Here is a 12,324-nt window from a genome sequence, read left to right on the forward strand (position 1 = left end):
AGTTGCCAGTGGGGGCACCTGACCACAGAAAGTAGGAATAAAAACTCAAATACATTTTAAAAGATAGTCCAGTCAATTGTAGATGCAATATTTTAAGCTCAACAGACTGTGGGCTGAACTTATATATCTAATAACAGCCATCTTAAATTTCTAAAAATGTGACTGAATCCACATGGGATAGTTCGATTAGATAGGTTAAGGTTTATGATTTTCATCTACGCTGTAATACCTACACATCAAATATGATGCAGACGAGAACCATGTAACACAATGTAGTTACAACCTCCCCACATGTGAAGATGAAAACAGGAACAGCAAAGAGAATATATTATTTAAAATAGCAGAGAAAGTTTAGCTTGGATTTAAGAGATGATGAAAAATGCTTTCAGGAAGAAATCAACTCAGCTGCATAACAGCAACTCAGGACAGTTAGTGGAAGCATCTTTCAGGGAACATCTTGGGACATTTACAGCTGTACATAGGACACTCTCTAAATGTACAATACGAAATACCTTTTCAGTCTGCAGAGGAAAAACTGCCTGCTGTATTAGCAGATGAATATTTTATTGCCTACATGCAAATGTATCATGCATGCATTTTAAGTATTATGCACACTGAATAAAGGACGGTACCACAGAGTGTCACTTATTGTTTCTCTTTGAGGTTGGATTATAATTCACATTTGGACAGTATGTGAGTTGTCTCTAAAATAAAAGGCAATATCCCTTCTGAAATCTGCAGGCTACTGATTCTTCTGTTGTCTGCATCTACATATTTAGACAAAGGCCAAAGAGCAATATGAGAAGCAGAATATCTGTATAAGGAAAAAAAAAAGTAACAATGTATGTGCCTAAACCAATCACAAAATAAAGATGTTTAAGGAGATTGTATTGCACACTATATGCTCTTAAATCTGGGCCTTAAAAAAATGGTTTGAGATCCACAAGTGTTATCATCTAATAATTAATTTTCAGTAGGTATAACTTTGACAACAAAAAATACACGTATGTGTGCATGCACACACCCCCTTCCCCCTCCCCTTGATGGCTAAATAACGACAATAATATAGACATTTACCTGACATTTTATGCCTGCAAGACTGCAAGTGCAAGTTTCTGGATCACAGAACACGCGGCAGTCACAGCCACAGTCCTCTCTGGACAGGCGGATAGCTCGCAGCTCGTGTTTTTCTTCCACATCAATCTTCTTCACTCCAGAAGCTCGCAGCAACGCCCTTCGCTTTTTTGTCGGCAGGGGTTGTAGAAAGAAGTACTCGTCTACTTCAGTGTTGTCTAGATCAATATCATCATCAGAAATGTCATCCAGTGTCAGCGTATTAGCTTCTTCAGATTCCACTGTACCATTCTTTGTCATCTGTTGCATAGAACAATTAACAAAGTCCTTAAACTATACTTACACATATATATACGTGTCATAGATGTAAGCATGTGTAATGCATTATGGACGTGGAAGGCTGTATTTAAAAATCCTACACAACTGCCAGTAAGTTCCAGAATATGACTACAGATGGGGTGAAAAGGCAGTTCTTTCACATTTAACATGTGAGTTCAATACACATTTTTAGCTTTATGTTTGTCATGAAGCTAATTCTTTTTCTGTTTCTGATTTCTTGTCTGCTCTTTATATCCTTTGTTGTTGTTTGCCAAATCTCATGGCTTTCTAAAATTCTAGTCTTTTCTGTATTTCGTAAAATAATCTTTGAGCCCTTAATTGATTCCAGTTCCTGTCTCTGGGCTCTCCGAAATTCTTCAATATCCCTTTTGAGATAATAATTGCACTACCAACACTGTTTCAGATTATGCATCACAGATTTGCAAAATGGTGTATTTATGTCCTATTCACAATCCTGTTCCTCTTTAGCTGACAAGTTGTTTGATGTTTGTACAGCTGAGGTCACAAAGCAGTATTTCCACGTAATCGCTTGGGCAGATGCCTGTATTTGCTTCTTGAGTTGACAATTTTAAGCCTGGAAGTGGCTTAATTTTTCCCCTTTACCTACATTACTTCATGTTCATTTGCAATTTATTTCATGGGGCTGATGCATATAGCTCTTCTGAAGTTCTTTCTAGTCTTTGGTCCTGAAAATAACCTATTTAGCTTTATGTTGTCAGGGATTTTACTACTTCACTAACCAGTGCAGATTATTCTTAGGTAATTAATCAATGAATAAATTTAGAAAAAAGGAAGTTGTGAACCTCTTGTGGAGGATCTTGAGAAAAGTTTTTAGAGGATTTGTGCTCCTTTCCTAGGGATATGAATTTTTGAGCCTCTGCAGATACAAGCATCCTGGCACTATATTATTACATATGTATAGTCTAGCTCTCAAACCTTTCAAATAGCGTTTCAAAATTAAATGGCCATGAGCATCAAGCACAAACATCCAGTGCCACTTTCATAACATAGCATACACTTCTGCACCATACTCCTGTAACTCACCTCATACAGAAAGGGGTGTATATATTCAAGGAAAAAAGAAAAAACAAATTTACTGCACTGAAGGAAGGTTACTTTTCCCACCCATGGTAGAGCTCACTGGTTATATCTGCCAGATAACATAACTACAGGGTTTATAAAAGTTCTTCTACAGAGAAAATTACTTGAGAATCAAAAGAATATCAAATGTTAAAGTTCAGAGAGATGATGACATTCACTACAAAAAATACATTTTCTCAAATTACTCAGATTGAGCACTGTGCTACATAGCAAACCTGAAGCCAGTGCAATTACATGATTTTTGTCATATAATAAATACTTTTTATTATTTTTCTATGAAATAATTTTGCTTCAAATGGAAAAACAAACAAATGGATTCCCAATGTTCACCCTGCTCTATGTAATGTTCTCAATTGATGAGGTTGCTGATAGACACTAGCTAAGCACCTGGACTCATACTTTCGAGAAAAAAACATGGTGCAACTATGTGATAATTATACACTGGTGAAGCCTCAAGTCTCATCTGCATTAACAGTTTCATCATGGGTACCACCTCATAAAAATGGCCTCCAGTGAATGTAATTTGAATGTTCTTACCGATAGAAAAATACCAATTGAAATTCTTTCTCTTTTTGCCTTATTTACCTGCAGAAAATTTCAGCTTGGCCTGTTATCCCAAATAAATTTTTAGACACCAGTTTTAAATGCAGATAAAATACTGAAGTCATACTACTGTTGCCTGTTTTTGTGCATTTCAATGATTAGATATTTAACAACTATCACTGTAACTATCCCCATTTTTCTGCTACTAAATCCTGTCATCTCCATCTAGCTATGCTTTTTATATGTAAGAAAGCAGTCCTGGCTCTTACCCATTCCACTATTTCTACTTTTATTATATTCCCAACTGTTTCATTTTTCTATTTATATTAACATTGTCCTTTCCACAATCTTTTGGACTGTAACTGTCATTTATGGCATTATTGAAATACTCGATGGTGAACTCTTACTGACTGTTTACTCTTTTTTGTAATTGCAGTTTTGTGTTTATAACAACTGTGTAAGACAATCACAGAAAAAAAGCACCCCAATTATTTCTGATTTCTAAAGTCAGGTTAAAAGCAATACTCCTCCCTTTGAAGCAGAAGAGTCTCAGTGTCATGACTGGTAGTCCTTATGTACAGTGTACATTACACTGCACAAAGAAAAATTCTCCCGAGATCAGTAATCACCCCTTCTTAGCCATTCAGCACCATATTTAGTTCATGCAGAGGTGTTCTGCATTTCCACAAATCCGCTTTACAGGCATTATTGTTTCCTCCTCTGTTCAGTGTGTTCTCAATCTTGCTCCATATCTGCAGCCTTCTGAGTTTAGTGCCTTCATTTTCTTTCACGTTTCAGTTTATTTACCATGTCTGTTATACCTTTAACATTCAAATCCCTTTATCTGCATATACTTCTAGCTCTTTCTTCGTTTTAAATGCAGACATTTTCAAAATGTCCTCTCAAACTTCCTTCAGATTGTTCTCTTACTCTATTTTCTGTTACTCATTTCACTTTACAGTGGGTAGGAAAAGAGGGGGTAATAGCTCCCTGATCAGTTCTGCCTGGCCCTGGGACAACGGAGAGATTATTTACACCAGGTATTTCAACGTATTAGTTATGAAAATGGGTTAGGGAAGACAACATGCGAAGTCATCCTTTCTCTGTATAATCTACAGCGAGACACAGGTAAATCCAGAGTAATTAAATGCATCTTGAATTACCTGCCTGAAGCTAGTGGGAGGGACAACTCCACTGCACATGCAACTCAGCCTGAATCTTCAAATCCAGAATAACATCCTTGATTTTTTTCCATTTTCCATTTTTTGTTAGCTAGGTACAACTAAGTACAGTGTATTTACATTTCTTTGCTTTCTTTTATTTTATAGAATAGGAGAATGACCTACCTAAGAATTCTGATTTCTCTAGTTGTAAATACACAAGGCTCAAACCACTCCTTAAGCAGATCACTGTGATTTAATTGCCTATCAGAGTTTAAATTTGAAACTGGGGAAGGGGAAGAATTCTAATCCCTGCTTCTGTAATTATTTTAGTATTTTATTCAATTACTATTTAATAAAAATTAAGTTTCAGGGCTCTTACCCATGAGGTGAATGTTGTAACTGCTCAGCTTACAAAGGCACCTATAGAACCATACCAAACCTGTCACGTATTTCTCCTCCTCCCCCTGCAAATCTCAACTGCTTTGCTACACGGTGGTGGAGCATCAAGGAACGGACTCCAGCCACCTGCTGAATACTGTATGTCAGTCAAAAGCCTGGGCATCAAGTGGGATTAGACAGCAGTTTGCCCTTTTAAAGCACCTCAGCTCCCAAGTCCTTTGCTGAATGACTTCCTTGTTGTCTCCTCTGATGTTTTTTCTCAATTTTGTCACACAAAGAGCAAATGAATTAATGAAATGAAAGATTCAAAGATTCTTAAAGTAACTGGGTAACTACAGAGGGAGGAAGATTATCAAGAACCATCAAGAACCATCAAAGACATTTTCCAATACAGAACTTCAGGGGAATATTAAGTTCTCTTGATAGTCATAATATTGTTCATCTGAATTAAACTTGATATCTAGATGGGTAAAAGTTCTCTCATAAAGCTAAAGGTTAATGTCATAACAACAGAACACGGCAAGGCCCACTGAATATATGAAGCCTTTGGGTGAAATTCACTTCAACTCTGTAAAACGTGAAAAATTTAGGTTAGACACCTTTGCCTGCCCTAGCTGGAAATTATTCCTTACGATTTCCCACAAAGGAAACCAACTGTGTCCACAGACCCAGAAGCCATAACATCACTAGGGTCATGCTAATCATTTTAATAGATCTTAATTTGAGGAGACATTATGAGTAAGCAATAAGGACTGTTCCAGCTAATTTATGGTGCTTACTCATAATGTCTTCTCAAATGACAATGTATTAAAGTAAAGCCTACCTTGTACCTTTCATCCTGACAAGCTGGCTTTTATGTCCAGATTGCCATTAGAATTTTCACACTCTGCTGCTAACAAGTGTTTATGCCACTGTCAGCAGTGTTTACACCAAAGTGCTGGTGCTAAATAGCTCAAGTGACTTGAAGATGATTTTAAAGTCTTTATCTGCTTTTAATTAAGAAAAGTTTCTTATTTGGCTCTTCACTTTTAGCAAGTAAAATAATAAACAGTCTGTAATATTATGGAGACTCAATTTCAATATATTCCTGTATTTGTACTTTTTAAACAAATTATATGGAAGAGAACACTTTCTACCTACAGACTTGTATATTTTAATCCAATGCAAAAAATTAAAAAACCCAGGGAAACTTAAATTAAAAAACACACTGAAAATGTTACTTTCTGTTTGCGTAATGGTTTTCAAACAGAAAAATCTTTTTGAGCAAGCTTTGCCCTACTTCATTTTTCCATTTTCTTCAGTTTTCTGTACAGATGTACAGTAATTTAGACGCAAATCCTAATTAGTACATTTTCACTGAAGCTCATAATAGCTGACATTGTCACCTCAGAACACTATGGCCTTTCCTTTTGGTGTTCATTTAGAAACTATGTGAATGACCAATGGGAAATTCTATAATGGGAAATCAGAAACGCCCAGTTATCTTAAGCAAATAAAACATGCTCAGTGCTTTACAGTGACTCTTCAGTAATTCAGTGAGTCCTGGATTTGCTTTTGGGAGAGAAAATGGTTTTTATTTTATTTTTTTACCCCAAGTGTATAATCAGGGATGCAACTAAGCTGAGTTTAATGGACCAGTTCAAAAATGGAAGTTTTCTGTTCCCTATGTTTTAATACTTGCTCTAGAGTAAAGCAAAATATTTTACTCTAGTAAAAGATTTAAAACTAATAAGATGTCACCATTTTTATGCCACTCTCAGGATTCTGAAGACCTAACCGCAATTTCCTAATATTTGCAGTCGGCTTACAAGTCTCATAAGATGCTAGTAAACTATTCCCACATCAACTGCTGAGAATCTATGAAGAAAGAATCCCACCACTCCTGAATTAAACGTAGGGGAAGGACTTTTCTATTTGGTAAAAAGAAAATTAAAATTAGGACAGAGGGAAGAATGCAAATCAGGCTTTCCCTATTCACTGAATATTTATGAAGAGATTTTGCAGGAATTTAACAGTCAGTAAACATTATCATCCACTCAAAACAAGTGACTGGGGAGATGGAAGAACACATTGTATTTGGAAGAAGAGCAGAAAGTAGAGTTTATGTCCCAAAAAAAGAGTGGGCTGGAGTGAAGTCAGTTAATGAAGAAGGGAGATCCATCCCAGACAAGAGTAGAATTATGAAAGCACAGAGCCACGCTCTACTCCATACAGATGAAGGCTAAAACGCCTCATCCAATCTTTAGTGGTAAACACGATCCATGATTTTTCTTGATTTACTTTCTAGCTATAAAAAGAAAAGGAAAAGTGAAATATTTGCATGCCTTACTATTCTTTACTCACTCCACTGGGGATTCCTCTCTTTGAGCCGATTCCTAGAAGTCAGCCAAGGGATCTACACAGAGTCATTGGTTACAGTGACACAGCTCAATTCACACTTGATGCTCTGAAGATCCTGTGATGTGAGATGTTTAGAGGTATAATCTCTATCTAGTGATAAATCACTAACACTCTAGCCTTCGGTTTCCGACCTGTCCAAATGTGGTTTTACGCCTGTTTATTTTCATTACGACAGTTTTATAAACCACTTAAGAATCTATTTAGCTATTCAAATAAAAAACAATCAGGACACCAAAAAAAGTAATTATAATAGTAAGGGTCATACACACTTCTTCAGGAGTTCAGACACAGAACTCATGAACATAGTTTGTTCTGGGGGAAAAATGCTGAAAGGCATTTCTTAAACTTGAAGGGTGCCAGTTTGCTCTGGACAACTGTAGTAGTATCTGAAACAGAGATATAATATCACAAAAGAAGGGACTATGGAGCACAGCAGTTCGGTCACTTTTAATAACAAGATTCATCTGAAAAAGAGCCCAAAACACATATAACACAAGCTATTACATAGGAAGTGTTTCATCCACTACAAAACCACAACAAAACCAGAAGTTTTGCCACCAGTTTTAAAGGGGCAGAAGGGACACTTCCAAGAATGCAATCCCTTTCTCCATTCTCCTCTACCCAAATACACAACTTCTTTCCTCTCCTATGCTATATTTTAAAAGACAGCTTCAAAACTGTAGCCAAGATTTGATCTGACTAGCTAAACTGATACAGCTGGTTAATTTGTCTGACACATTTCTTTAACACAGACATCCTCTGGTGAAATATTAAAGATGCATGATTATATAAATTGGTACACTGAAAAAAGAAAACATTTTTAGTATTACTGTTTCTTACTTTTTTCCAAATTTGCTTAAGTTGGCCAAGAAAATAAGCTGTTTCACTTTCTATATTTAGGTTGTTACCATTTCCTTGTCTAACAGGGCACTGTGCAAGGGCTAAGACGACTCATCTTCTTCCTGGCACTTCCAGACTTCTGCTGGACACCCTGTTCAAGGCTAACTTCCACCACTCCCTGCCTTTGTTTTACAGGGAGGTTGTTGTTTACTCCCTGTTTTCTACAGAGGGGAAAACACTCTGAAGTACCCATCAATAAGAGCTACAACTGCACTTGGTAATATCGAACAAAAATCTGTCTTCAGTAAAATAAATAAAAAAAGATGAAAAATGCCATTTGCTCAACTGAAAATGGAGTTGATAGAAAGGAGAAGGTTTTGTTTAACACACACACATTGGGTCCATATAGCTCTGACACTGCTCATTTAGGTAAATAAGACAGGAATCAAAATCTTGAGGAATTTTTACCTTTAATTTTAGAGAATTGAGTTTTTCCTCCCTTAGATGTTCTCTTAACATCTCTCGGTGAAGCCTCTCCTGTTCCATTGCAAACTCTCCAAGCGTGTACTGGCGCACGCTGTTGTGGCGAGTAGACATTCCCAGCGTGCTTCCCCCCTGGCTGGGAACACTGGTGAAGCCTTGCCTTCTCGTGAAGTAATACACAGTAACACAGTTAAAATGGACATTTTTTGTTCTCTTCCGCTTCTCTCTCTTCAGGATTGAAGAAGCTAGAACAGATGCAGATTGCAGTATGAATGATAACTTGCAGTCATATAGCAAATTCATCACATGTGTAGTTCCACTTTCCTTAACAATACCTGACTATGCACACATTAAAGTTCCGAGGTGTGCAGTCTAAATGAGGAGCTAACGTTAGAAATATTTACTGTATATTCAAATCTAGAACCCATTACAAACTGCTACAATCATGAATGCTATTGTCTACTTCAGAACAGAAATTCTTGGGAGGACAGTTCTGTTTTCCCATAGGATTATAAAAGTGTTTAATCCTTTTACCAAGGAAGCAAATAAATCCCAGCAAAAGGGACTTCTTTCACAGTGTCACCCCAAAGACAGTGATCCACCAACTTGCGAACAAAGCAATGCACATGACAGCAGCGAGGAGAACAGCAGACCCAGTCTTTCACAGTTCTATACACACTGTTACTATTCTGTCAGTAAGGCTCAGCTGCAGAGATCTGCAACTACATCTTTAAAGCATTGGATCACATTGGCAGAAAAGATTCCTATCTCTTATCATCTAAAATGTGAGAAATTAGTGTTAGAAAAACTATAAAGGCAGTATGTTAAGTGTTTTAGACTGTCTCAAATTCACACCATCATCACAGAATAATATAGGAATAATGCTGATTAACAATCAGATCCACTTCCTTTTTCTTTACTTTCATTCTTTTTTCTGCTGCCATCCACTGAATACATATATATGTGTGTGTGTATTCTAATGTGTAGAATTTTAACAAAAAAAAAAATCTAGTCTAATCCTTTCCTGAGTCCCCTCAAACTGGTGCTCAGTTTTTCTTACACACATATGCAGTATCATATGGAATGGATTTGTTTAAAAACAAATGCCTAATTTTAACTGTTAAATATTCTTTTTTCTACAGATGTTTAGTAACTCCCTTCAACAATAGTGATCTATTGTTTCTCACTAGTAACCGTGGTGAGCCTTTAGAGAAAAAAAAGACACACAAACGTTAGAGAAAGATAAGAGACACTCCTTGATTTTTAAGATGAGCAGCCTGATTATTTGATTTATTGCAAAATGGCAACAGGATGTTGAGAATGTAGATAATAAGTAATTGCTTTGCAGTTTACAGGCAACAATTGGGCAGGTGTGAATGAAAAGACCTAACTGACAAAATTCAGGCAGTAAAATGATTTAAAAGGTGCCTGACCACTCTTGAAAGACTTGGAATCACTGTAAAAAAGCAGTAAGAACAACAATGATGTAATTGCACCATCTCTACAGATTGGAAGCATTTGGCCTTCAGCCTTGGTTTCATAACAGGTCTGGTTTACTGTTACAGTTAAAACACAAGTCATTCTCTAATATTATTAGGTAATGAAATGTTAATCACCACAAATGTAAAACCCCCAAACTTTTACATGAAGTAATTCAGTGCAAACACCAGCATAATCTACCTAACTATATGAAAAACAAGTGTATTAGAAAATAGTCCTGTAAGCAAATTACAGACAGTATGCCCTATTGACATAATCATAAAACTATCGGGAGCTCAGTAAAACATTGGAATAGTATTATTTTTCCTAAATACTGATAAGCAGCTAAAAGTATGGTTTATTATATAAATAACATGCACTTCCTCAGATATGCTGCAGGTATGTTAGATTATAAACATAAAACAGATAAATAAGCTCAGGTCCTATATTCACTTACATGCTCTCAGTGAAGGGTGTTCCAAAAAAGGTGTAGGATGTACACAGAGGAATCAAAAGGCAAATTCTGTTACGTTAAGCATGGTTACTCTTACACCCAACTTTAAGCAAATCTTGTATCAACAGAGCCTGTGTAAAGTACTTAGAGGAAGCTTTTCGTGGGGGAAGAGGGTTATTTTGTTAGAAGAGGGTGTGTCAATTTTTTTTGTTAGATAGGGGTGCGTCAATTTTGAATTATATTCAATACTGTTGTAATGTACTGGTTTTTTTCAGTTTCAAAACAAAACTATCTTTAATAAAACCAATTTTTTATAGTTTGGAAGATGGGGTAATTTTGATATTGCGACATACTCTTTCAATTTAGCATGAAAGCAAATACTCTATGAGTCAGAACCTTCACTGCCTATATGCTCTTACACACAGGAAAGTGCGTATTAAAAAATCCTGCTTCTGCTGAAGGAGGTATTCTGGGATGTATACAATTTCTGATATAACAGTATTGATGTTATCTGGACCTCAACTGGATCTTGCCTCTATTTTGGAAGAAATATTGACAACTACTGAAGGGCAAGCAGCTTTTTTACCAAGTAAAAGAAACGGTCACAAATGGGATGAGAGATAAAACTACAGTAAAACATTAAAGGAAAGGAAAGATTAGAAGGTTAATCTTAAAAATATATACATATGCTTCATGAGGAAATAGAAGGTAATTGTGCCTGTAAATTGCACAAGCTAGCGAATGCCTTTGAATCTTCATCTGTAAACTTCAGTATCTACCACGTAAGGTCTACGTTTATAGTCATTTGTTTTAGACCTTAGCTATGGAATCCCCGACACTGCTGCTTACTGGCAGGAATAGCAAATGGTGCAATAGAAGAGCTTCCATTTTTTTAACTCTTGTCAATCTCTTTATGGAAGAGATACTACTTTCAACACTAGTTTCTATACATAAAGAAAGCAACCTTAAGTTTTATTCACGTTACACTAATATTAATAGTTAAATGAAGCTGAGCAGAGGACTGCCATCTAATTACTTCCAGCTGAAAAAAAAGAATGTCATCTATGATAAAAACTAGATTGCATGAATGAGCTTTTCCACATGAATTACATGAATGAGTGGGATGGGAGTGCCCATGTGTGTACTGTCAAGATTTAAAACATGAATTTCATATGTTGCTGTACATTTATGCCTAAATTTGGTCAGCAGTCTCTCTCAGTAAGACTGTAGCTGTCATGAGCTGTCTTAAAGAACCCATTAATGCATTTCTTTGAGCTTTTATAGTTCTTATCATTTTTATTAATTAAATATCAATGCCACATCATTGAAGTTGTTTGTTTAGGGGTTTTGTAACATATCACTGCCAAAAACTGTGTTAAAATAGAACTAAACTGAACTTCAAGAAAATGCTGTCATGCTGTAACTGCAACACCACCAGCACTGTAAATCCAGCACTATACAACTGTTACTGAAGACAGCATGAGAGCTGACATGCACACTGTAAATGTCATTAAAGTTCATGGTTTTATTTATTAATGTTACAGTTCCAAGTCAGACAAATTATATGACAATCTGTGTAAGTAAACAAGCACGTAAACATTCAGAGCCCTAAGATTACACATGATTATTTTTTTCAGAAACACTTCCTATCTTTTGGGTTTGCTCTGTCTCATCCAAGAGCTCATTAAAGGGAAGATCTAAGGTTCTGTAACTCTATAGTCATCTCTTGTATGTTACTGCTAGGAAGTAGTCAGAATATATTCATATTTATGAGAATGTTGTTTACAAGAACAAATGAGGCAGGAACTGCAAAAGATTACAGGATTTTATTTGATTACTCAAAAGCATAGATTAGAGATGTCAGTGAGGTGACTGGAGAATTGCAACCACCTCAGTAACCAAGGACATAAAGGAAGTACAGTCAGCACCACAGAGGCACTATGCTCCTGCTCTACTATACTTCCTAAAATTGCTGAGCAGAGGGCTGCCTTAATGTGACCTCAAAACCCCTTATTATTAGATACTGAATGGAAATGTTGAACATTTTCC

At 36.2% G+C, this 12,324-nt stretch overlaps 1 protein-coding gene across 3 annotated transcripts in view; it reads right to left on the bottom strand.

The window, feature by feature from the left end:
• Positions 1-12,324, bottom strand: part of CSRNP3 (cysteine and serine rich nuclear protein 3) — a 110,863-nt gene that overhangs the window by 10,506 nt on the left and 88,033 nt on the right. For all 3 annotated transcript variants that reach the window (XM_074873309.1, XM_074873311.1, XM_074873310.1), the window contains 2 exons: positions 8,328-8,587; positions 1,078-1,374 (listed from right to left, as the gene is read on the bottom strand). In XM_074873309.1, coding sequence (XP_074729410.1) covers positions 1,078-1,374; positions 8,328-8,587 — 557 coding nt within the window. The remainder of the gene's footprint in view (positions 1-1,077; positions 1,375-8,327; positions 8,588-12,324) is intronic.

The sequence above is a fragment of the Strix uralensis genome, chromosome 6 (assembly GCF_047716275.1).
Source record: "Strix uralensis isolate ZFMK-TIS-50842 chromosome 6, bStrUra1, whole genome shotgun sequence".
In the NCBI taxonomy this organism is placed as follows: Eukaryota; Metazoa; Chordata; class Aves; order Strigiformes; family Strigidae; genus Strix; species Strix uralensis.